Source organism: Cyanistes caeruleus, chromosome 3, assembly GCF_971803275.1.
Source record: "Cyanistes caeruleus chromosome 3, bCyaCae1.hap1.1, whole genome shotgun sequence".
NCBI lineage: Eukaryota > Metazoa > Chordata > Aves > Passeriformes > Paridae > Cyanistes > Cyanistes caeruleus.
Genome location: NC_141703.1, coordinates 5,972,231 through 5,998,955, shown reverse-complemented (window position 1 = coordinate 5,998,955; position 26,725 = coordinate 5,972,231). Strand labels below are relative to the sequence as shown.

General features: G+C 38.9%; 2 protein-coding genes across 2 annotated transcripts in view; both read right to left on the bottom strand.

Annotated features, from left to right (window-relative positions):
• Nucleotides 1-121: 121 nt before the first annotated feature.
• On the bottom strand, nucleotides 122-16,012 carry PWP2 (PWP2 small subunit processome component). Its single transcript, XM_086879621.1, has 21 exons — nucleotides 15,331-16,012; nucleotides 15,121-15,233; nucleotides 14,526-14,620; nucleotides 14,072-14,171; nucleotides 13,441-13,584; nucleotides 13,026-13,161; nucleotides 12,387-12,607; nucleotides 11,769-11,912; nucleotides 10,967-11,037; nucleotides 10,127-10,263; nucleotides 8,863-9,011; nucleotides 8,098-8,245; nucleotides 6,928-7,078; nucleotides 6,264-6,444; nucleotides 5,173-5,320; nucleotides 4,145-4,253; nucleotides 3,784-3,849; nucleotides 3,424-3,642; nucleotides 2,170-2,320; nucleotides 1,138-1,212; nucleotides 122-994 (listed from the first exon to the last, which is right to left on the bottom strand). Exons 1-21 carry the CDS (start codon nucleotides 15,619-15,621, stop codon nucleotides 835-837), a joined length of 3,009 nt encoding a protein of 1,002 aa, XP_086735747.1. The 5' UTR covers nucleotides 15,622-16,012; the 3' UTR covers nucleotides 122-834.
• A 1,379-nt stretch (nucleotides 16,013-17,391) lies between these two features.
• TRAPPC10 (trafficking protein particle complex subunit 10) overlaps nucleotides 17,392-26,725 on the bottom strand; it is a 37,868-nt gene continuing 28,534 nt past the window's right edge. The window contains exons 16-23 of the mRNA XM_023924095.2: nucleotides 25,514-25,672; nucleotides 24,618-24,847; nucleotides 23,731-23,831; nucleotides 23,257-23,383; nucleotides 22,407-22,577; nucleotides 20,855-21,032; nucleotides 20,263-20,457; nucleotides 17,392-19,455 (exon numbers count right to left, since the gene is read on the bottom strand). Coding sequence (XP_023779863.2) covers nucleotides 19,217-19,455; nucleotides 20,263-20,457; nucleotides 20,855-21,032; nucleotides 22,407-22,577; nucleotides 23,257-23,383; nucleotides 23,731-23,831; nucleotides 24,618-24,847; nucleotides 25,514-25,672 — 1,400 coding nt within the window. The 3' untranslated portion in view covers nucleotides 17,392-19,216. The remainder of the gene's footprint in view (nucleotides 19,456-20,262; nucleotides 20,458-20,854; nucleotides 21,033-22,406; nucleotides 22,578-23,256; nucleotides 23,384-23,730; nucleotides 23,832-24,617; nucleotides 24,848-25,513; nucleotides 25,673-26,725) is intronic.

The window sequence follows — 26,725 nt, the reverse complement described above, 5'->3', positions numbered from 1 at the left end:
CATTAACAAAGCCCTTTCAGCATGTGGCTTGAAAGTATTACAAGGACAGACCCAATTCTTTGTATTCAGGTCCCTGCTCTTATTAGACAGTTCTCCCATTAATTCACAAAAACAGAGGGAATCAGAAGTTTCAAATTTTAATGTGTTAATAAACAAAAGTAAAAAAAAAGACAAGAAAGGGCTTTCATCCAAAAAAGAAAAACACGCCAAAAAAACCCCAACAAACCATGAGATTTGTAACACATTCTCTTATAGTTGCCCTATACATTTTCTCCATAGTTGCTGCTATGGGTCTTCATTTATCCTCATTATTGAAATCTCATGATATTTGGAGGTTACAAAACTAAGAAACTGTTTCAGAAATATGTACATATTAAATCCAAGTAAAATAACATTTAAAAAAGTTGAGACCAGTACATGTCCAATTACGAAATTTTTTTTATCCTTCTTAAAATTCAGAGTCCAACGTACGATAAGCCTGCACTATAAAATTCACAATACTTAATGTGCAAGGCATTTTAATAAAGAATAAGCTTCTTCCAGTCGTATTTCTAACTTCATTAAGAACACTTTTTTGTTTTCTTCTTTGAAGTCAGGAATTATTAAAAGAAAAAATAAATCAGTTAATCAAGAAATCAATGCTGTCAAGTTTATAGCCAAGCAGTACTGGAAATAGGCAAAGTGCCATCCATGGCATATCCTACATTTCCATCACTACCTCCCATAGAACTCCATCACACTCAGGAATTGATGCCACTATGAGGGCCACTCATTCTCAGTGAATACCACTGCATAAAATACTGTCTGAGGTCTTCTCCCTCTCACAAACAGTAATTAGGAACACAAATTATCCTTATGAGCATCTTGCATAAGATAATCACTGTCAGAATCCAATTCTTCTTCATCTTCTGGTGTTTCCTCTGCTGGACGTTTCATGCCCCGCTGCTGTGAAATGGCCAACGCGTATTTGATGTTGTAGATGTTCCACTCACAGCTGTAAAAATAAATAGAAAAACGTTGTTTTCCTCCTAAAATAAACTCTAAAAGAAGACTGTCTCAAAAGTTTTAACAGCACATTGTCATCCCCCAAATCACTCCAGGTTTTTGATTTGAACTTTCAAATGTAACAATACGTACAGTTTTGAAACATCTTCAAAGTGACGCTGGATGCTCTTCTGAAGGAACTGAATCACAGGGAGCAGCTTCACTGACCTTGGGTGGAGAAAACAATACCAAATTTTAAGATAATCCTAAAGAAACAAAAGGTCTCTGCTTTTGACTCTGCCCACAATGATTACAATCAATACACGTAATATATTGTGAGAAATATTTTTTCTAATGTCAAACTGCATCTTGAAGACCTAATTCTGCCTATTGCAGCAATGACAGTTCCTTTCAGACACTACAAGACTTCCTGAACAATGGGGAATTTGTTTTAAATTGTCATCTTGTACTTTAGCAGGAACAAAAGGAGAGATTTTGTTCCAGTCATTTCAATAACTAAAACATTAATACCCATGCTGAAGCAAGAGAAGAGTTACACAATGCACTGTTTTTTAAATTGCAGGACTCCTTCTCAGATTACCTCTCACTTAGCCCATTTAAAATATGTAAATTTGCCTGGTTTTGTTCCTAGAAATCTAAAAATTCCATATTAGTGGTGGGCTGAATATAATTCCCACACCAGGCACGTGTAGTTCTGAAGTTCCTACTCTGTAGGAAGGCTGGGTACTATCAGCTGTAATCACAATCTGAGTCTGCAAAAATGCAATCAATACCTGCACATCACCTTTCAGCTACATTTAAGATGCATAACTGTTTAAAAAAACACAATTGCCAAAATCTTACTATCACTCTTGAACTCACTATACAGTTACTGTTTAAGCAACTCAAGCAGTATTATATATTGTATTTGAAAAATGTTTCTGCAATATATCTTCACAAACCAAATAATGCATTCCAATTCTGTCATACACACTTTTTAGAATCTTTTTAGACCTTTAAGAACAGGTCCAAACTGTAACTTTTATCATTAGTACAGAAGCTGCAAAACTGAAGTGTTCTAATTGCAGTGCATGCATTATCTAGAATGTCAGTAAATGTTAAGTAAAAGTCTTAGACTAACAGGTTTTTAATTTTAACAGCATTTTGACTTTCATGGGATCTCACCTTGTTTTCAGTTTCTGTCCATGCAGCATAAGCAACTTATGAGCCCAAGTGAGATAGAACTCCAAGTGACAAGAGGTCTCAAATGCAGAGGCCAGGAACTCCAGTAACTTCTCCACATACAGGTCTGGCAGTGATGAGCAGACAACATCAACTGTGCAAAAAGGAAAAAAAGCCCATAAACATTCAATTGAGTTGAGTTACTGTTTGGAATAACATGAAAGAGACCACAGGAAAGCATAAGGGGAAGGAGAAGAAAGAGGCATTTTGGCAAGTGGTGGGTATTTAGTGCTGTATTTCAGGGCAGAGTAGCACAATCTCTCAGAGGACAAATGTTCCTTCTTTGAACCTTCCAAACACTACTGTATTTAAAAGCAAGAAATTAACTCCTCCCTCTCCAAGTTCTACCTCCTAGCAAAGTACTCTCCCCCAGCACCTTTCCTTCAGAATTTTTACTTCCACACTTTCCTCCTCTTTTCTAAAGTAACAGACTTTATTGTTGCTGCTCCTGACTTCACCCATATTTCTGTATTCAGTGGAACTAGTTATACACAACAATCACAGGCAGTAAGTGATACTTGAAAAGACAGCGAAGTCACCTGCCCACACAGGAAGTGTCTGAATGCTGTTAGCAACTGCAGAGCACAATGAAACGCAATTTAGAAGCATATAAAATAATCTCACATATAATTAAATGACCTCATTATATATAATCCACTCTCAAAAATAGCTTTTCCTTAAGAAACAGGTACACAATCATCCTGTTAACAGTGGATTACAACAGCCTCTCCTCAGTTGTACTCTGGCCTCCCAGTCATTTTCTAAGCCCTCCACCAGATGTTCTGGAGCATCAATGTCTCTTCTTGTGCTGCCAGATCCAGAACTAGGCACAGTACTCCTGATGTGATGCCACAAGTGCTCAACAGACAAGATTCATCACTTTCCTCAAACTGCTGATTACATCTTTGTTTACTGGTTAATGGTCTTCATCACACAGGCACAGTGCTAAATCAGGTTAAACCTGATGTGCCCTTCCAACACCAGCTGCTTCTGAGAAATGACATCCAAAAACTCTGCCTGCAAATCTAGGCCTGATCAAATTCCATGCTGAAAAGACACTAAATGAGCATGAAGTAGATTGGTAAAATTAAAACATAAATTAACACTCAAAAGTCTACCTTTACAACTCGACTTACTGTGGCTCGCACATGTCTGTTTACAGCTAGCTCAGCCCAGTTTTATGGCAGACCCACTCACCTTCACTGCTAGGGACAGCCTCTATGACCTCCTGAATTAATTTCTTCTCATTCAGCTTGAAGGCCATGACAATAGCCACAGTGTACTCCTTCTGACTCAGTGTTTTGTGTATATTGCTGGGTGTGACATCAATATCCAGCTCAAAAGGATCAAAAATTAGCCCAGAGTCCAGTGAATAGAGCAGGAGACCCTCTGTGGTGGTGGCTGCCCAGCTTCGTCCTAGAAGAGAAATAACCATATTTAACAACAGAGTGTTCTAGAATGGAAACAGAAGAGTAATAATAATCCTCCACTACTCTATTATTTTGCACGTTTTATACAGAATAAAAAAGAAATCCTAAATTAATTGTTGATACTAACCTGTAGGACAGAATCGCACACAAGTCACCCTTATTTCTGGTTTGAAGTGTCGATAGCTCATGTCACCTAAAAGAAATTAAGAAGTGATTTAATATATTCACCACAAGTTCACAGTCTAGTTATCAACTCTGACTATGAAGTTGCCATTAAATAATGTGCAGCATGGTAAAACCTGGCAGAATTAAAGACTGGGTAAGGAAGGCACAGTCCATGTCAAAGAGATCCTACAGCTTAAGTGGTGGGACTGAATTTTGTAACCCTGATGTTAAAACTGAGTTCAAGAAGTCAAACCCTTCTTATCTGTGTCAAAGGTTCAGATGCACATAAAAGCAGAAACAAGAGAGCAAAGCCAAAGCCATACCTCTTTTTACTCCAGGAAGAGGGATGGCAACACCCTCATCACCTCCACCCCCTTCATCAATCAGAGCCATGCTGCCAAATTCAGTCATTTTTCTCCGATCTAAGTACTCCTGGAAAAACATGCAAGTTCCATTCACTGCACTGAATCTCTTCTCAAACAGCAGAGTTCAGTTTAGACTGTGGTTTCACATTACTGTAACTTTGTTCTACTCCAGAGATGCACTGTTTGCTTCCCCAGCTGCAGTCCTACTCTTTCTGTCCTGCAGGTTCCCTAACTGCACTGTGCTAATGCAAGGGCTGTGTGGCCAGAACACTGAAGACGAGATTTTAGGGACCTCACAATGTGAGACTCTAAGGACCTCCTAGGCCCCCATTTCTAGATACCCATCCCCTCCAGGATTCTGTTTCAGATGGTTCACTTTCTTTCAAGCCAGATGTTGAGCTACACCAGCTCATAAACCACTGCTGATAAAGCAGGATACTTGGAACAACAGTCAGATACAACCTGACATGAAAAATGGAACAATAATCATTCTTCTTGGTAAGGAGATGGTGAAAAGGGTTATAGGAATTTTTTTCCTTCTGATGTTTTTCGTCATTCACTTTACTTTTGAAGGAATTTAATTTGGCATTTGGCAATATTTAGAAACAGAGTTTTTAAAGGTCAGTGATGTTCTCTGTCCACAAAAAATATCTTCCATTTCTTTGCTAACATAAACTGACACCGAGGGAGTTAGCTTAGTACAAAATGTTGGTAATTTAATTTTTCACTTCCATTTTAAATTTAGTGCCAACTTAGTATGCCTAAGAGTTCTGCCCATTCAACACAGGCACACTACAAATCTGGCAAGAGATTCAGGAATTAATTCTGTTCCAAGAGGAATATTTCCTTCCGTTTCTCCTGCATAAAAATAAACCCATTCTTAAAAAAAAAACCACATTCATGAATCACTCTTAATGAGATGTTATACCAAAACCAGTTTTGTGAGGGTGAGGAAATGAAAAAAAAAGACTCCTGTGCTCACATACCTCCATTGCATCTAAAGAATAGTTGCATGAAATTTCAAATTTTTTCACAAGAATCTGTTCCTTGACATTATATATACAGACAAATTTTGACAATCCACCTGCCAGAATAGATTGACCATCTGCTGAGTAGCACAGAGTTGTAAAAGACCTGGTAAAGAAAAAGAGAAAACAGTTTAATTTCACTATCACATCTGAGCTAAAAGACATGAGTACCATGTGAAGACTCAGAAAATAACTACTCCGTGGAAAAAGTGGAGATCTTCATTCACACGTGGTACATACTTCACACACAAATTTATTACCAAGCACTTGGTGCTTTACTATGAATCACAATTTAGAACTTCAACAGCTTTTCAAAATACTTCCATGCTTCTGAATCTGAGTCACAGCTCAGTCAATGAGCTCTCAACTACACCATGCATGACACTAAAAAGCAGAAGAGATACAGAAAAATCAATGCCATGGCATGTTTGAAAGACAGAGCTGAGAGCTCACCAGCAAAAAATACTGCTTTTTTCCAAAACTTTTTTTTCCAAAAAGTTATTGTTTCTTTTTCTTTTAATTTGTTTTGACTGGAAGCAATACAGAAAAAAAAAGGGGAGGGGGGAAAGAGAAGAATAAAACATTCTCTGATAAACTTTCTCAGAGCACATAAATTCAACTTGCCTTTAAACATTACTTCACATGCACAGCAACAAGTAATAAACCCCACACCTTAATTACCTTCTTTAAAAAACATAATAGTTTCTACATACTAATGGTTGCATACTAGTATTTCTGTAGGAAGATACCTGCTAAAAAACTAACCCACAGCAAATTAACCACTTGGCCTGAGAAGTTAATATTGTGTTGGCAACCTCAGCCCATCACTGATGGGAAAGAACACGTGCTCAGAATGATGTTGCTCAGTCAGAGAACACAGCCAACAAAAGGGAGGCATCTAGATGTCAGGCAGTCTTTTAAAATCCAGCATCAGAATCAGAAATATCTGAACAGCAGATCTGAAATCCTGATGCAGAAAACAAACTGAAAAACAGCTCTAAAGTAACCCAGTGTGGCAGCCCCTTGTCACTGCAGCCCCCTGGACGTACTTGCCCTTGGCTGCCTGCTTGGCAGTTATTTTATCCAGCTCCTTCCTCCCCATCTGGAGGTCATGCCTGCCCTCGATGGAGCCAATCTGCACTGCATTTTCATGATCCCAAAATGTTATCTGGCCATTCAAAGCAGCAACTGCGAGCTCCTTGCCATCAGGACGGAAGGCAACAACAAGAACTGCAAAGAATTTGTTAACAGTTAAAAATGCAGTCAGATGCTTTTCTAAGAAAATATCCTTCATTCTTCTACAATCTTATCACAGCTAGCAGAAAAAGCTTAAGAATAAAAACTATGACTGTATACTTTTTCTGTGGACAACATACAGATGTTTAGCTAATTATAATTTCTTCTCATTCAGCTTGAAGGCCATGACGATAGCCATAGTGTATTCCTTCTGACTCAGTGTTTTGTGTATATTGCTGGGTGTGACATCAATATCCAGCTCAGAAGGATCAAAAATTAGCCCAGAGCCTAATTGAGCTAGAATTAAATTAAAATATTTACTGCACTGTTACCCAAACACAAGAGTGAAGTATCTGAACTTTTGATTTCCATTTCTATGAATGAGCCTCTCTGTATTTGACATGTTCTGTGGATATTTATATACTTTACATAGTATTTTTATATTTTATAAAAGATGAGAAATTAAACAAAAATTACCATCTGAGTTCATTATAAATGTCTCCTTAGTTCTCCAGCTGTCCAACATATCCCATAATTTGACAGTCTTATCCCAAGAGGCACTGGCTAGAACACACTTCATTGGATTAAAGGACAAGCTGCTGATGGGACCCTCATGACCTGCTAAGACCTAAGAAGAGAGGAAGAAATAACCTGCAGTTAGGTGAAATAAACTGAAATCTGTGTAGTCTTCACTGAGTAAACTCCAGATTTAGCCAATAAACCATGCCTTGTCCACACATGCTTTAGATCACTTTTGGACACAGGGCATGATACACACCAGTGATTCTCAACTTTTTATTTTCACAAGTTTTAAAAAAATTCCATGAAGTGCTACCACTGTATAGGCATCTGCAAACACTCCTATACACACACACTTTAGGAATGCAGCATGCCATTTTCCTCCCTCCTTTCCAAACCATCTGACCAACTGTGAAAAACCAAGTCACTGCTCTGAGAATTCAGTATCTCCTGTAGCTGATAACACTTCAGAAAAAAAAAAATAGAAATGAAAACTGAGAATAAGAGTAACAGAATCTGTCATTTAATGGAGCTCCTACTCCTCAAAAAAAAAGGTATCAAGGAAAGAAAATAACTCAAAACTCTGGAGATCCAGGTCAAGTATATCCTGAGTTATTGAAGTGATCTGTATTCCATGGCAAAATTATCACTGAGCTCTTCTACGTGTACAAGATGTACAGAAATGCTTAAGAATTGAAAAAAATAATGGAAAAATCATGCTCCTGCTCTTCTCCAGCAAAACCCTTTATGAAATCTGTATCAGCCTTAATACAGGAATTATGGTTTTCTCATTGCCTGCAGAAAATATGTGGAAAAGAACATCTCTGAACAAGAAGGGAAAGATTCTCATGCCCATGTGCTAGCTCAGCAATATGGGTGTTACTTCATCACCAGAAAGAGATCATTACTCAAAAATTTTAAAAACTATTTCCCACACAAATTCAGGGTGATCTCCGTGCAATAAATTTAAAAAAAAAAAAATGCTGAGAGCAACATAGTGCAGCTCCAGTTTTTGAATATAAATATAACAAAAAACTTATTGTATTGAAATCCCTGACTAATGCCAAAGTTTGTGAGTATCACCACACAGTGTTAAATTCAAGCCCTCCCAACACTGTGGGTCCTTACATCCAGCAGCCTCCCACTCTGCATTGACCAGATGAATATTTCAAAGGAATCCTGGGAACCAGCTGCCACAATCTCACCACTGGAGTCCACAGCTAAAGAGGAGAACTGACTCGGTCGTGGAGACGTAAAGGTGCGGAAATTCCGGTACCTGTTGAAGAGGCATAAAGAAATTATGAGAACATTTTAGGTAGATTTAAATGTGTGTTTAAGAAATTTGTTCACAAAAGGAGTTTATTTGTTTTGTAAAGACTTCTAAGCTATGTATAGAAAAAATACTGTTTGTATAAAATTAGATGGGATGCCTCAGCATGATTACAAGATTGAAAAGAAGAATGAAAAACTCTGCAGAAATAAGAGACAGAAATACTCTGAGGAGCTTTCTTCTATTAAATAGCATGTGTCAATTTTTCAGAAACATGGGCTTGTTTACACACCCAATTCTGTGTATAGCTGTATTACACTATAGAAAATGCTGTTAGCCAAGTGCCTTCTCCCCACTCAAGTAAAGCCAGACAATGATCTTCCTGGATTTCCAGCATCTCTGAGGAAAGTTCTTCCAGAATTTTTTCCACAGAAACTGAATGCAGTAACAGCATTCCTAATTACTATCTAAATTTAAATCAAAGGCTGAACCAAGAAACAGTACGGCAATGCTGCTCACCTTCATGAGACTTCAAACAAGCAATCAGCAGCTTGCTGTATTTTGAGGGGAGTGTGAAAGCTGAGGACCAAATGAGACACAAAAGCTTTCATGCAAAGAGTTACCTGTGCAGATCAAAGGCACGCACTGTTCCATCGAGGGAAGCACTCAGAATGACATAACCAGTGGAAGTGAAAGTTACAGCAGTGACACCACTGTTGTGTTCTGTGAAGGTGACAAAACAAAAGCTGCTTGAAGTGTTCCACACTTTCACCTGCGGGTGACAAGGAAAGACTTCTTAGAATTTCCATCATCAGTAAACAGAAAATAAGGGTAAGGCGGCAGCAGCAGAGTAAAGAAAAACTAGTTCTAGAACTCTGCAACAGCATAAAAGACTTTCAGTAATATCCCTAGAGAATTCTCTTCAAATGAAGAGAACAGGCCACAGCTTCTCATTAAACCCCTAAAGCTACATTGGCAACACAAAAATTTAAGTGGAGATACACAAAGTTGAAACAAAGTTAATCTTTGAGAAAAGCTGTAACATTTGCTGAGCATCTTGAGTTTCCAAGCTGTGCACTGTCAGGAATAAGACAAGTGTAAAATTCAAAACCAACTCTGAAGCCACTGTAAAAGTTACCACTGAGATGATATTTCAGTTGTTTGTTTTGTTTTTTCCCTGAACAAAAAACTGTAGGAACATTTAAGTTCCTACAGTTTGAGACTTTGGGGGTTTGGCTAATTTTCATTCTGTATGGCAGAAGCCATGAAGTGGCAGATCTTCTGTCATTCCAAAGTTTTGATAGGAAATCAGCTACTACTGTTATCCCATTTATGCACCAAGACATTGTGGCAAAACATCTTTTAAAATAAAAGTACCTGCACACACAGCCTATCACTTCAATGCAAGTCATTCATGAGAAGTTTATTTTTCTTTTAAAAAACAAGCTTATGGAATGGCACATCAAAACAAAAAAACTGCACTTGCATAAATCATTTGCAACTAATTTCATATCAAAAACAATTATTAAAAGGGCAAGAAGTTGGGCAGCTGAAGTTCATTCATCCCAAAATATCATGGAACCATAAATAAATTAACACATAATGAATTAAATATTTTTGTATTTATGGTGACTGGACCTATAATAATTTAAATACTATCTGCTTGAAAGCATAAGTGATGCAATTTGCAGACACAAGTAATAACAAAGCAAAATATATATACTCTAGAGAGAAAAATCAAAACATTTAAGGGAAGGATAAAAATTTGACTTTATAGTAAGAAAAATATGTACCGATTACAGTATCAGAGCTTTCTACATAAAATGGAAAGTCAAGTACTTATGACATTATTAAAAGTTCATATTCCAGCAATATTGCCTCACTTACTTTGCCATCCTCCCCTCCAGTTACTATGTACTGTCCATCTGGAGAATATGCCAAGGAAACCATGCTGTTGAAATGGCCCTGCTGCTTCAGCACGTAGGACTCGCTCTGCCATTCCCACACCAAGAGCTGACCCAGACCTGTAAGCACAGTAGGATTAACAACAATGACCTGCAAATGCAAGCCACAAAACACACAGTGGCAAGCAATATTAAAAAAAAAAAAAAAAAAAAAAAAAAAAGGCTGATGCAGATAGGTTGAATTCTGCATCTTTCATTCCTAATAAAGAGATTTTTCCTTTGTGGAAACTTCAAGGCAGTTTCCACAAAAATTTCCTCCATAAGCTGTTACTTGGAATAATGTTTTTAATACTACAACAGCAATGTTTTCAAACAGTTGAGAAATGAGGTGGTAAGAAAAGCAGGGCTGCACATAAGAGCAAAATTTTGGGTTTCATGCAAACAACGATGGACAAGGTGGGAGTGCTGGAACATCCAGGTAGGTTTGTAAAATGCCATGGGCTACATATGGCAAAGGAAGAGGGAACAGTCAAGAATGAAAGCAGAAATTAATTACAGGGCATCTGGGCTCACCCAAACTCTGGTAGAGCTTTCCTATATAAAAGATGTCTTTTTTCTTGTATCAGCAAAATACTTTCTTGACTCATCAGAATTCTGTGAGAGATTCTTTAGTGATATTTGCATTACTATACCTAGACACTACAGACATGAAACTATCAATTATTTAACACTTGGAGTCAAAACTAGCAAGAGGGATTTGGGCTTCATGCCCACCACATTCCCTGCTTTTCCCATGCATACAGACTAAAAAGAACTGACAAACCTGAACATCCAAAAGCAATCCAGTCACCGGTGCAGTTGATAGAAATAGAAGCTATCCTTTGGTCTGAAATACTGAAGTAAGAGAATTAATCAATAAACAAACTTGTGTGATAAAACTTTAAGTCTAATATTTATTAATAAATAAATAGCTGTCCAAGCAAGTTGTTGAATTGTTGTACTGAACTTCTGTACCACTGTAACATCAAAAACCACAAAGTTCATTCCTTTGTTCTACTCCAAACCATCAAACATTCCTTATTCAGAATGAAGGCAGAGTATCTGCATCCCAAAGATGTACTTGCCAACAGAGAGCAAAACTCCTCAAGTTTAAGAAAATAAAATTGGGTTTTTTTGTACATGGAAATTGTTTAGCTGCCATCCTACAGCTATGGAAAAGAATCTGATTTGATTTCTCAACTAAAACACAACTTACAGATAATTTTACATATGCAGAACTTTCCAGCTAATATTTTCTACAAAGAAACTGAAAATTTTAAAATGGACAGAGTTAAAGAAGTCTACAGCAAACAATCAGGAACTTGAGTAGTCTCCTTATTGAGACCTCATGTTTCCAAAATAAGGAGTGAAATTATATGGTATTTATTACATAAATTTATGATTCTGCCTTTACAGAAATTACAGTATTAAACAGATAGTCTTAAGATTTTTGTGCTCTTTTTATTCATCCTTCACTGCTTAACATGATGTGTTCTGAATCAAACAAACACAAAACTGCCACAGAAGAACCTATTCCCTTCCCCCACAAAATCCAAACCAAATATATTGACAACCCCATACCTCACCTCAAGGAGTGGATCAGATTAAAATCTGGAAGCTCGTGGAGATGAAAGATTCCAGAGGCAAAACCAGTGACTAAAAGGTGTGTTTTCTTGTGATAGGCTGCAGCTGTCACATTATTAAAATCTCCCTCTTTATTGAAAAAATACCTGGCACCCAAGAAACAACAAAAAAGGTGATTGTTAAAGAACAGCATGTTATGGAGCTGCATCTCCAAGCAGCTCACTAAAGAGGCTGATGAGCCGCCTTTATGTCATCTCCTGAAGTCAACCAACCCCTTCCAGCAAGAAATCAAATCCTCAAGACTTGGGGTACTGTAATAAAGATCCCATTTACACTTTCTGAGTTCCAAACAACAGCTCATCACAGGCCAGTATTTCTTATATTGTTAAAATTACACTTGTTATTCTGAAGGTGAAAGCTAGTGCCCATCATATAATCAAGGTAAGAGAGAGAGGAGTTCTACCAGAACTACTTAAAATAGGATCTGCAGTAAATTTCTACATCCTGGGTAGTTTTATACTTCTTTGCGTAAGTTGTAACAGATGAAAAGAAAAAAAAAAAAGCCCAGTACAATAAATCACCATTACAACTTTGATTTTTGATAACTGAAAACCACTTACTTCGCAACACGTGAATATTTAACTTTATTTCTAGTCTCTTGTTCACTTGGATCAGCTTTCCCATGAATTTCTTCACCCTTTGGCTCTTCAAGTAGTTCCTCATCGTCTTCTGCTGCCTTCTTTTCCTTTGCTGCATCTTTAGGGGGCATGGGCTTCAAACCATCCAGCTCAGTGTCACACTGCCACACACACAGAGCTGCATCCTGGCTAATTGTGTACAGCTAGAAAACAAGCACACAAATTATTCCTGTCCATGCTCTGTGCTCTGCAAAAATATGAATATGGACCTGCAGAAGGGTTAGAAAGTGTGCATTCTGTTCTCAGGATATAGTTCAAGATGGTTTGAGCTGGGAGTTTCACTTGTCCTGAACTGGTGAATTATTTTGCCTGCCCTCAGAAAAATTTTGCAAGGACCAAAGGCAAGTTCATTACCAGTCAGCAGTACAGCTAAGATAAATCATTTTTTCATATTTAAAGACATAATGCTTTGGGGAAGCAAATTTAAACACATAATTATGGCACAGTAATCAAGAAACACTTCTAAATTCTGAGATATTGTCAAAATAGTTACCTACAGATAAGATTTTGTTTCCACTACTTTAATATTAAAATTCAAGCATTTTGTGTGATTATACATACATCTAGGCTGTTCTCTTCAAAAAAGCAGGCAACTATGACATCCTTATGGCCCCCAAGAGAATAGTAAATCAAGTTTTCCCATCGTTCTGCTCCAAACACCCACGTGGACATGTCCTTGCTCCCCACTGCAAAGCATCTGCAAAAGAAAAGGCAATTCCAATTGGAACACTGCACTGCAAAACTCTTCACTGGGTGGAGAATGTTCCAAGCTCAAATCCAGCAGTCACCACTTCATTTTACAAACAACAGAGTTGTAATCTGAGGGTGGCTTTCTGGTCTGCCTAATTATATTTTTTTAATTAAAGACAGAATTTTTAAAGCTAATGCAATACTTCAGAGGAAAGAAAATGGGACCACAATGTGCATTTGAATATCTACATGTGCAGCCAGGCAGTGCTTCAGTTTAACAACTCACTTGGAATCATCAGTCCAGTCAATACAAGTTGTTTCATCATATGGGCCATAGTAGGTTTTGTCCAGAACAAAAGCATTAAATTCTCTTTTCTTCCCAGGAGCATGGTACAGGTAAGCAAGGTTGTCTTTTGTAACCACAAATTTCCTGGCATAAAGGGGGGAAAAAGACATAATTGCACACAAATCTGATAAAGCAAACAACTCTTCAGTACAGACTGCGATACAATGAAACAATACAATAATAAAAAGGTTCCTGTGCTACTGAAACAGTAAGAATGGATTGCTTTTGAACAAGAAGTATTTTCAGACTGATATTATCTCTCATTTCAGCATTATTAAAGAGAAAACTTCAGTAAAAATCAACTGAAGTTGAATATTGAAATTCTTATTCTCAAAGCCTCAAAACAGAAGGAAAAGGTCAAACATTCAAACAAGGATGTTCTGTTTCCAAGGCTTTGCTTTCCTTCTTTTCTTCCTCTCTCAATTTTACAAAGTGACCCTGATCAGCTCAAAATCTCCCCTGCCTCATGAATAAGAAACATTACCAGATTGGTTAGGATGGCTTCATATTCACAACTAGTTTATGGGGCATTTCCTGCTGTTTAATTCTAAAGCATGCACTCTTTACTTACTTGCCATCAGGGGAAAAACTGACACTGTGAACTGGCTTGTGAAAATAAAACTGATGTATCACACATTTCCCAATCAAACTCACAAGCAAGGCAGCTCCCTCTGTAAGGGCAGAAAAAAAGGATCATGAGAAAAACTGAGTTCCCAAAGAAATCATAACCCTTGCAAACCTTCTTTTCTTAAAGAGGGGGGGAAATTTTCAAGACAGTGTGCTTAATATTATTAAAATAAAAAAATACTATTCAAATTATGAAATACTATCCAAATTCTGAAAACCAGCTATTTTTAAGTTATGTAAATAAAGATAACTTCCACAAAAATTCTAAGGTAATTTTTACAGCGGATCACTTCTAATTTTGTGTTAAGGTTGAATACCTAACAATAAAGATTTCCTCCTCTCAAGGCTGCATTTTTACCGAATTATTTTACAAAATAAATGTCTCTTTGTGCAAGTACCTTCATCAATCAGAATGGCAAGGCTTCCATCTGGAGAGAGCCCCACACACACAATATTGAGCCTTGTAGCCAACGGCAACGTCTCACACTTGTTACTGCAATAAAACCACACAACAGTAAAATGGGAACAGGAATGCAGGAAGAACATCTTCGGTGTCAGTGGAATTTCAGTGGTTTGATACCTTTGTTAAGGCCACAGACACAATTTGGACTTAAACCCCCACAATTTTGTTTAGCTACCTATCTCTCTCTGGCACACAGGACAGGCCGATGATGCTCCACGTTTTGTTAGACACAAGAACCATACAACTAAATCAAACACAAATCCATTTCTTCCCTTTTCCTTTTTTTCCCCCCTCCGAAATACACCTTTTCGTAACTCCTCTGCTGTTCTCCACATGGCTGTACCCACACAACACCTGACAGCTATTCCACTAGGAAGGCTTCTACCTTTCAATGCTAAAGCAGACGCTTTCCAGGATATTTTGGCAGGCCGAGCATCCCGGAGAGCCCCATGGGTCGGGCTCCAAAACCTCCTCAGAGCTTTATTCCCCCCGAAACCCCGGCAGCGCCAGGCCCTTCCCCGCTCTCTCACTTCTTGAGGTCGAAGAGGGAGATCCTGTTGCCGACGGGGCTGAGCAGGGAGTTGCCATCGCGGGTGAAGCTGAGGTTGCCGCGGCGGTACACGGTGCCCAGCAGGCCGGAGAACTGCGGGGGCAGGAAGGGGCAGGGTTAGAGGGGCTGGGGAGATGGGGATCGGGGGAGATGATGGGGAGATGGGATCGGGGGCTGCCCCACGGCTCACCCGGTACGCGAAGCGCATGGCGGCCACACGTGGGGAGCGCGGCCGCGGAACTGCGGCGCTGAGGGGCGGGCGCTGGGCCGGGAGCCGCGCATGCGCCGGGAACAGGGGAGGAGGGAGGGGGAGGAGGGAGGGGGAGGAGGGAGGGGGAGGAGGGAGGGGGAGGAGGGAGGGGGAGGAGGGAGGGGGAGGAGGGAGCGTGAGGAGGGAGCGTGAGGAGGGAGCGGAGCGGTTCCTGCGGGCTGTCAGTCCTGGCCTCTCTGTCCCCTTCCCCAACCACGGGCCCGCCGCCATCGCTCCCGGGCCTCCCCAGCAGCCGCCACCAGCCAGGGGAGCTGTGGTTCTTTTCAGTGAATATATTGCGGTATTTATACTTTCTAGTAAATGCCTTGGGGTGACTGCGGGAGCTGGGCCTGTTTAGTCTGGAGAAGAGAGGGCTGAGAGATCTCATCAATCCATATAAATATATCGCAGGCAGGTGTCAGAGGATTGGTGCCAGACTCTTCAGTGGTGCCCAGGATGAGGAGCAATGGCCGTAAAATGAAACACAAGGAGTTTCAACTCAACATGAGGAAGAATTTCTTTAGAGAAAGAGCTCTGGAACAGCTGCCCAGGCAGGGTGTGGAGTCTCTCTCTGGAGACATTCCAACCCCCCCTGGATGTGTTCTGTGTCACTGCTCTGGGTGACCCTGCCTGGGCAGGGGGTTGGACTGGGTGATCTCCAGAGGTCACTCCAACCCTGAATATCCTGTGTTTCTGCAATTAGAGTGGAACAACACCAAATGCCCAGCCTACAGATGTGGGAGGTTTACTTTAGAGCAGTTTAATGGCAGTGGAAAGGATGATAGTAGCCAGTTTTGATTCTTTTCAGTAAAAATGTAAAAATATCACGAAGAAAATACGTAAGGAAAAGAAAGAAAGGGAAAGAATGGGTAAGAGTAGATAGTGGAAACATAATACCACCTTTGGATCTAGTGGTGACACTTGAGTGTTGTCATTTTGATGTTCCTTGCTTATAGAGATGGTCACAGTCTCCATCCTTTGGGAATAGGGCCCCACAGAGCGAAATTTCCTCAGGTTATGTACATTCAGGTTAGCATTGGAACACCGAGATCCCTCCCCAGGAAGGGAATTCTTCACGTCTGATGCAAGACTGAGGCATGTACCTCCTGCTGAGGGAGACTTCCAAAAGGTGTCACAGCTGCTTTGGGGTCCTTTGTGGTCTCAATCCCCATCTCTTAGTCTTGCCTGCTCCATGACCCCACTTGTGCACCTGCACTGGGGGTTGTGTGGCCACCATGGACCTGAACAGCAAAACTGGCACCAGAAAGATGCTGCCCTACCTTTGTATTCCCATTTGAACAGCTATTAGGGTTTGAGGCTTAGCAATTCATGAAATGCTTACTGTCCATGCTTTTCAGCTGGATCCTTGGATAATCACTCACAGGTGTTAGTGTTGCAAAATGTGGAATATGTCAAAAGTAACTTAAGTCAGGATGTTCTTTGATGGTTCTATCTTTCTATTCTTCCTAATCAGCAAGGAAGGAGAATTAATCAGCAGTAGAGAGAGCAGTGTCCTTTAGTTATGGATATCCTGGAACTAACGAGCTTCAAGGATGCAGTAAATCAAGATATGAATGTGTGTCTCATACATAAGTTGCTAACTTGGCAAAAGACTCAGGTCCAGGTATCCTAAAACTGAACTATCTCCATTAGACCCTTCCCTGGAGGATGCACAGAAATCAGCTGGAATTACACAACTTGTGTGGAAATGATTAACCATTCATAAAAGAGGGGCTGTAGCTGAGAGGTTGCCAGCACTGAATTTCTGTGTGTAAGTAACATCAGGAGAAGTCTGGAGGGATGTGCTGTATTTGTGGAATACTGTGGTACCTCCAGGCTTGTGCAACTCTGAAATAAATAAATAATCAATGTCTCCCTCGAGTGTGTAATTGCACCCCAGGTAATGAATCTGATTTTTGCAGACAAAAGCAGCTTTGGTTAAAGCAGATGAAACAATCACTCCTCCAGACCAAAGACAACTCACAGCAGTGGAGAAGCTGATTTCTTTTTAAAACATGTATATTTAGAACTGTAACGCTTACAATTTCATTAAACAATCTTAGTACAATGTGTTTAATCTAACAGTATTTTACAGAACAATGTGAAAAATGATTTAATAGCAAACCATGAAAATGGAATTAATAATACCTGCAGTGTCAAAGTCACTAACTTGTTACCTTTTCCAGTCAAAGAATCCCAGCAGTCATTCGCACTAAATGATGCTTTGGGTTTTATCCAGAATCAAATGGTATGATTTCCACAGAGAAAGGGCATTCCTTCACAGAAAGAAGATGCATAATAAGAACATTTTCAGCTAGCAGGTCTACTTTATACATCTATTTAGAATTTTAAAATTAAAAATAAAATTAAAAATGTTTAGACCAGTGCAGGGTGCCTATTAATTTTTCAACTTATTTGTGGTTCTTTTTGAAAAGAGGGTTTGTTTTTTATTTCCCTTGTGTAATTTAGCAGAGGAAAAGAAAATAACAACAATGGATTTGTCTAATGAACAGCTCCTCACTTTAGTTTTGGTGACAAGCGTTTGACATGGGACTGTTTCCTCTGTGGAGTCTGTTGACAATGCATCATTATAGATCTGCAAGTAGAAAAGGTCATTCTCACATTAAATGCACAAGTTTCAATATCAGAAGCAGGACATCAGAAGAAGTTGTAATTTTTCCAGTCACAGGTGAATTTGCAACATTCACAAAAATTACACTTTTTTTTTTTTTACATTTTTTGTATTTACATTTCAGATATAAATAATGAAATTCTTTAAGTTACATGTTTTAACTTTGCTTCACGATTATTCTACATCTGCAAGCTTTCCTGTATCAAACCAACCTCCTTCTTTCATCATGAATGCACAAGTCTGGCCTCTAATCAGTAATAATTACATTAAGCCTTTATGATGAAAGGTTGACTGTTCAAGTATCACATCATATTGATATTTTTGCCCCAACTTAAAAATTGGGGCAGCAAACCAAGCCACTTGGAAATGGTAATAAAAGAAATTAATCTGGGAACTCAATGAGCCAAATAATTTATTATTAAATTCTATCAATATCTTTCTTTGGTAAGAAATATGCAAGAGGATAACCCAAAGCCCACCCCCAAAAAAAAAAAAATCATATAATATGTGACATCACAGTGTCTACTCTGTGAAGGAGAAAGCCTCAGAAAATTAAGGAATTTTGTTCAGTTAAGATTGTTTATAGCAGTAGCTCTTCCATGCATCTAAATATGCAAATGATGGAAGTTTAATATAAAATTGCAATGGCAGGAATTAACAATGATCAAACAAACAAACAAAATAAAACCAAACCAGAAAAGCAACTGTTACACCAGTGAATGTGTTGTTGTATGCTCTGTTATGTTTCTGGCACATGTGTAGAAAAGCCTGTAAATTATTACATAAAAATTCAAGATTTGGATAATTATATCATCCAACTCTACATTCTAAAATATGTAGGAAGCATGAAACAAATCTCTCAGCTGCCTGACAAAAATAAAGAAGTGGTCCAAAGATTTGGATTTTTTGCTTTTTGTTGCCCTGTGTTGGTTGTTGTGATGCAGGGATGTGACTGCAGGGAGAAAACCCAATAGCTGACACAAAACATACTAAAGTGGCAATATAAACTAGCTGACACAAGCCTCACTGTACATTTAAATTGATACAATTGTCTGGTGCTTCCATGGCCAGTACACGCCGAGTGCCACAGGTCTCCTTGGAGTTAATGTTGCAACAAAGACTGAGCAGGTCATTATCCCATAAAGTGCTTTCATATCCAGTTCCTAACGGGTTCCTGGTCTCCACTCCGAGCTGTCACGTGACATTGACCTCCAGAACGTGGTCATCCTTGCTGGGAATGACAAGGATTTGCATCCCTGTGCTGCTGTTGAAGACCTGGCCCGGGGAGAAAGGCTGGAGCCGGGGCATGGGCAGACCCTTGTGCTCCCCGCTGGCTGTGGAATGCAGGCTCCCCCTGCTCCTGATGCTGCTGCTGTCAGCCTGCTCATCCACATTCTTGTCCACGGACAGGTTATCGTTTTCAATCCAGCTATCTGTTTGCAAACAAAACAAAAAAAATTGTTTTATTCTACCAATTAACTCTAAAAAGTCATTTCAGAGCTCTGACAGTCAGCTTAACTCATGTTCACAGTTATTGATCATCTCTGTTGAGGTAAGTCTGTGCACACTTTTGGCCAGCACCAGAAGTAACAGAGTGAATTACACTGGTTTGAAAGGAAAGATGTGACGTCATGCTACTGAAATTGTCACAACCTAGAGGGATGCACACTGGCAGTTCCATTGACAAAAGCTGTGTTGCTCCTGTGAGTGAATTCTCACTGCAGCTCTGGGACTACTCATCAGTACACATAAATACTCTACCTAGCTGTGGTAATTTAAACTCTGCATCTAATCTAATGCCCAATTTTTCAGCAGTTCTTTTATTTCACATTCAATCCTTTGAAAACTGGGAAAAAATTTCTAAGCTAATGAAGACACACACAATTTAAAGAAAATGGAACTGCGGGATTAGAGCGGTTATCAAACAGTTTTCACTTGATTATTAAATCCAGTGACAACTGATTTGCATATTAATATTTAAAGGAAATGTAAGAAAACAATGCATTTATTACTCCTCCTCAGAGATTCAGGTGGCAGCCCAGATTGAAAGTTCCCATGAGAGCAAGTTTCAATTTAGGACTGTGAGTGAAGGTAGCAGAGGCACCTATGAGTACCTGGTCCATTTATGACCAAGTCCATCTATTGTCAGTGTATTTCTTGCTTTGCTTTTCTCTTTACACAAGAACACAGGAAAAGCAGAGTCATTTCTGTAAGTAGCCACGTGGTCAAAATGGCCTTACCAGCATCAAGCTGCATGGAGTGAGCAGAATGGTGAGGGAGGTATTTAAACAATCTGACATCAGGGAAAGGCAGGTACCCAGCAAACAGCGGCATCACTTCCATGTGGACTTTGTGAGTTGCTCGAGGTGCTACAGGCATAGAAATCACTCCAGAGCTTTTCCCACAGACTGCCCAGTTACTACTGTTGTCAACAACTGCAAGAATAAAGAGAAAACACTATGAAGATCTATTGTGAAAAATGGAGAACCCTCAGGACAGTTTTAGAGCACCTTGAAAATCTGCATTTTGGCAACATCTAAAAGCTTTTATGTGTGAAGAGCTGTGGAAGGTAAGAAAACAGCCCTACACTGAAGGGACCATAGTTGGGCCTCAAGCCTGTATCTATCCCATCTGAAGAACATTTCTATTCCACTGGAAGGCAGATTAATGAGGAGAAAATAAAATATTCCCAGTCTAGCAAAATGAAAACTGCTTTACTAAGCAGCTGTACCCACAATAAAGGAATTTATGCCATAGCAAGTCTGGCAGATGTCATTGTCAAGAAAAAATTAGGGGGAAATTTATCAAAATGCTTAGGAAAAGTACTCTTACCTTCATACATAAGTTTTGTTGTGCAATATCCATCTGATTCTGTTAATGCTTCATCTCTGTCAACCTCAGAGAGCTCAACAAGCCGGGTGATGGACACCTCTAAGGAGCAGAGTGAGCCTGTTTTACAGTACTCTGCATCCAAGGGTGGGAAGATTTCAGTTTTCACATGGTACAATGTCTGTCAGGAAGAAAACTGTGCTGTTATCAAGAATAAGGGGTGTTTTATTTGTGTTTAAACTGAATTGGACAAAGGGTACAGTAATAACTTTACACAAAACAGACACAGCCTGTTAAATCTTCTTAATGCAAGAATCAGTAAGTAATGTTCACTTCATTATCTTGCTCAGTTTAAGTAAATCAAAGAACATGGGATCCTGGAATGCTGTGCAATACTAGCAACTTTAAAGATCACCTGGTTCCAACCCACCTGCCATGGGCAGGGACACCTTCCACTAGATCAAATCAAATTTGATTCAATCTATTTCTGATACCAGCAGTGAAAATATATTTTTTCCTTCTGGACTTTAACACAGTGTTTCAATGCTCCTACTAAATGGAGCATTGAATCTTACCATTTAAACAATTTTTATCAGTTTCTAAGCTCTGCCCTTTAGAGACCCATCACTCAGATTCTGAGTAATAAAGAACTACTTCATCCCACTTTCCTGTCACAGTCTCTGGAATATCAGTGCCCACATCAAATAACTGATTTTTAATTCCTGCAAAATTCAATTTCTACCAGAAAACCCCCACTGTTTCACACAGACACTCGTCTTTAAAAACTCCAGAAAGATGCTGATAAAGGTGCCAAAAATGCTTGTTGCATGCCAGTAGGCACACAAACACCTGAAATGTTGATCAATGCCAGTTTGCAACAAGCAGGTTGAAAACACTGAAAAGAATTTAAACAAAAGGATTTGAAAAACAAAGAGTATTCTCATGATGCTGCTTTTTACCCAAGCATAACAAAGGGTAACACTGAGTTTGGAGATTAGATTAAATAATGTTGATAAAACTGCCTATTAAAGGAATTCTACCTAGCCTATGAGCTTCCTAGCTGATCAAAGGAATAAAAAGTTTGTCCATAAAGGGCAAGAAGAAACATTTCAGATAATGGCCTAGAAAACCCTAAATATTTCATTAGAGGAGCTCATCTCAAGCACTGCAAAAAACTACTCAATGCTTTCAATAGCAAAGATATTTTGTAAATCGCAATTTGCTTTGGAGAGCACAATCTTAAGCCAGTAGGGAAAAAGCAGCTAGCTCAGTGAGATGCAGACAATCTCCAGCTGCACCAGGAAGGTGAAAACAGAAGAAAAATGGAACACAATTAAGCACAAGTGTTATGGCCCTCACCACATTTCTGTGGCAAGGATATAATTCCACTACATCACAATCAGGCTGCAGTTCTGTCACTCACAAGCTGACTTTCCATTGATTCTAAGCAGGTATTAACCTCATGATATAAACAGAATTTTTCTAATATATTTCTTTTTTTTAAGAAACCATATTCAGTTACAGTATGCTACCCTATACTTGGAAGAGTACTTACAAAAAAATTTTCCACTTGGAATTCATAAGTGAACGGCTTCAAGGTAAGAGACTGTTCTTCAGAGGTAGCTGGACAAAAGCTGACTGAAAACAGGCACTGCAAGGAGAGAGGAAGCTCTTTTGTCCACTTCAATTCCCATACAAAGAATATTGATTGCTTACTGTACATGACCTGAAAGAGAATGTTTGGAGTGTTAGCTGCTTCCTTCCTCTGAGCAAGAAGGGAAAATGCACACAAGCATGTTTGTTCTGACATTGGTACAGTTTATTGAAACAAACTCAATAAATCATTAGGAAATATGCAACAAAATGACTAACAGTGAATGTTTTTCACAATACACATATTTTTAAAAGATTTCCATTTCATTGTTAGAATCAAGTTTCAAAAGGAAACACTTAACAATCAGTGAAGTGCAATTCTGTATTTGAAAACATTTTAATCAAAAGTCAAATTTAATAAAATTACTAATATGTTCTTATATACTTTTTCTAGGCACCAAGAATGAGCAATTTATTATGTTCAGACAAGGCTGAAAGAAACTTCAGGGCTCCCCAGAGAACTTGTGGATGCCCCGTCCCTGGAAGTGTTCAAGGCCAGGTTGGATGGAGCTCTGAGCATCCTGGTCTAGTGGAAAGTCTCCTGCCAGGAAAGGGGAATGGAACTTGATCATCTTCAAATTCCCTTCCAACCCAAACCATTCTGTGATTCTCAGGTAAAAAACTGTTCTGCAACTGAACTGGTTTACATCTGTATTTAATAGGAAAACTGTCTCTACCTGATTATTTTTCCTAAAACCCAATGACAAAACTGTAAGATGAAAAAATCGAATAAACCAGCAAGTGAATTTTACCTGTTGAGATGCAGGGTTGAGAGGTACCAGCTGCAAATCTGTACACTCGGCAGAATTTTTTAGGCTGTAATCTGAAAGCTGGAAACAGAGTTCTGACAAATTCTGTACGCAGACTTGCACATATTTCCTGAAAAACAACACAGTTTTTTCAATGAAAACTGAACAGTTACATTGGAAGAGTTCATGTCCATAAAACAAGGCTCTAAAACATCCTCTTTCATATCAAACAAAACCAAAGAACTACACAGAAACAGGATAACTGGGTTCATCCTGTGGTCTTATTTCCAAAACCACAAATTTGTTTTATTGTCATGAAAGAACACGAGAGGAAATGCACAAGCTTCCAGGGGGAAGATAGTAGAAGCCCAACTTATATATTTTAAAAAAATAGGCTGCTATAAATATGAGTTATGAAACCCCAGCTCCATATTTTGTAAGAAGAAAGAAACAATTAATAAATAATGAGTACATTACCGTTTGCCAGCTGACAACAAGGAATGCTTGGCATTAAAGGGTATGCAGAATGTTAATGCAATAATAGTGGAATAAATCGACCAAGGGCAATCAATGGTCACCTAGAGGAAAAAGGGAACACAGTTCTTATTTGAAATTGTCTTTGGCACAATGATTTTGCTTTTCTTCTCCTTTCTAAGAGAAACTTTTCTTATCAGGTGTCTATATCTTGTGCATCCAGGAGGGGAAGAAATAAAAAAATTTAAAAAATCAGTATGCAAAAACTAATCTGAAAAAATACAGGTCTTTGTTTGCCTGTGAGTGCGATATGAAATCTCCAAGCATCTTTTCCTCTAAGAACTGACATACCCAGTTCTAAAGAGTATAAATGAAGGAAGGGGAATAGAAGTAAGAAAAGATGAAAGGACACCAATGGCGTCTTAATACAAAAGCAAAGGCCAGTATCAAATAAACTTCTATAAGATCTATTATTTAAATGCCTTTATAATAATTTAATATGTTAAATACAAGCTAAAAATATTTTAAAATGCATTTAATGTATATTTGTTTTAATTTGAAGCAGTGCATTTGACTTCATCTTTCTCATGAATCAGAAACTGGAATTAAAGACACAGGTACCCTCCATGCTTTATGAACTGTGGTAAAACACTAAAAGTTAAATTACTAGCCAAGGGAATAGCTGACAGTTTATTAACCATAGTGTATATTTCTGCTTACATTTACAATTTCTTTACATTTTAACATTCAGTATGATTTTTGCATGTATGTCTTTTGAAGAAAAATAAGTTCCAAGCAAGCAAGTTCCCCCTCACCACTTCTATTTTGTGATGTGTTTACACCTGTGATCAAATACATTTCATAATAAAAAAAGTTAAGCTACATCTTACTTTTTGGTCAACAGTAGCCATGCAGTCGTCCTGTTTCTGCTTCTCTTTATTTTTTCTGTGATTTTCTTTATTTGTAGTGTTTTCTTTCTCCACTGCAGGTTCTGTGGCTGATGGCAAATACATGACTTCTAGTTCAAATTCAATCACATGATAAGCAGGAGCCACTGGCAAGCTGATGCTTGTGATCTTCTCAGAAGACTGAATCCTTAATGATGACTCCGAGATCTTTTCTACAGATGTGTAGAATGGGAAAAAAAGAAAATCTTAGAAAAATATGTGGTGCCATATCCACTTCCCAGCAATGTTAGCAAAAACAGCAGCAAGAAACCATGTTTTAAAACTCCAGAGTAACCTCTTCAAACCAGCTATAATCTGCACATATTAAATATTTAACTTCCCAGGAGTAATGCTCTATCCTTCTTTAACTGCAGGAAGGTAATCACCACATTCCATGCAATAAAAAGGTTCCTTCTAATGTTCAGGAAAGAACTGAGAGGGCAATTTAACAACAAACTTCAAACCAGCTAAAGAGCTACTTCAGCCCATCACATGACACTTATTCAAGTTTTTATAAAGTGAAAACCTTGTAAAAGTTAAGTCTCATGATTTCAATTCAAGCAACCGTGGACACACACACATGCAGCAGTTTCACATGCCTTCTGGATTTCATCAATGGAAGTAAAATTGTCCAGCTATGTTTGTCCCAATTCATACTACTACTTTGAGGGTGAAAATTTAGGACCTTTCTTGCACTGAAGTACTCAGTTGCAAATTGTTCTTAATAATGACTACTGACAAACAGTGTCAGTGTTCTTAATACCATAAGTACAGGTTGCTTCAGGATGACTGAACTTGTCAGCCTTTTAAAGAGTATTCATTTTCAGCTCCTGGCTTACCCCTGGTGTTGGAATAGATGACAGCCTTGCTCTCAGGGTGGTACAGGATGGGCATGGCATCCGCGTTGCTGAGCTGCAGAGTGTCCCCACTCTTCATGGTGTAGTGACCAGTGGTCACTGTGAACTTCACCTTCTGGGGAATGCCAGCCAAAAGGCTTTCTGAAGGACAGAGCAGGAATTGTTAACAGATTCCAGTACATGGTTACAATGCAGTAAGGCTTGTTAGCACACAGTTGGTCACACACTGGGGTAACTTACAAGTGTGGGGTTTTGCTGTTATGGGACACATTAAACCCAGCTGAGACACAACTTGTGGGGAAAGCACTTGTTTCAACCTGACAGCCCAAGCCCACTCCATCTTGGATGGCTTAAATAAGCTTTCTCTCTAGCACAGATTTCAGTGAAATACAATAACCCCAAATAATATACTAAGCTTTTCAAGTTCTCCAGGTTGCAGACAGCTCTGTATTTTCACACCTGCAATTCCAGTCATACCCACGTGCTGTATTTGCACAATCACCTCAACAAGAATGACAGTGTGCACAAAGAATCACAGCTATCAGCTTCACAGGGGTCCCTAATTTGATTTATGCCCAATATGCCTGTCCTTCCTTTGCTACACACTGCAACCTGGAATGCCAGCACAAAATTCATATTAACTCCTCAGCTGCCACACTCAATAGCCTGAAAACAAATCACTATTAACTTCCATTTATACACTCTAATAAGTGTTCAGCTGTCCCTGAAACCAAAGGATGTACTCAATATTCATTTTTAATAAGTTCTTATTATCCTCTCTAGTAAAGAATCCCACTTCTTACTTATTTATTGTAAATATCAAAGGGATTCTAGCATTAAATTGGGAGGAATTTCTTCACAGCTAGGGAGAATACACATTGGAATGGGCTGCCCAGGGAGGTGATCACTGTCCCTGGAGGTGTTTGAAGGGAAGACTGGATGTGGCACTCAGTGCCACGGTGTGGGTGACAAGGTGGTGTTTGGTCATAGGCTGGACTCAATCCCAGAGATCTTTTCCAGCCTAATTTATCCTGTGATCACAACCAATAAGGAGCTTGCTCAGTTACAAATGTAAATATTCACTTCTAATCAGTGTGGCAGCTCAAATCACACCTGGTATTTCAGTGACACTACATGTTCAAATCAAAGTTCAAAAGTGGCACTATGTGTCCAGAGCCAAGCACTGGACTCAAT

What these genes read in the sequence shown, in the direction of transcription:
- PWP2 (XM_086879621.1), bottom strand. Translation starts at nt 15,621, where the DNA reads ATGGCGGCGGGCCCGTGGTTGGGGAAGGGGACAGAGAGGCCAGGACTG. An exon ending in ATTTATAATGAACTCAGATG is followed by an intron (nt 6,445 to 6,927) that starts GTAATTTTTGTT and finishes AATTCTTTGCAG; the next exon opens with TTCTTGTTGTTGCCTTCCGT. An exon ending in ATTCTTTAGATGCAATGGAG is followed by an intron (nt 4,254 to 5,172) that starts GTATGTGAGCAC and finishes ATGTTTTTCCAG; the next exon opens with GAGTACTTAGATCGGAGAAA.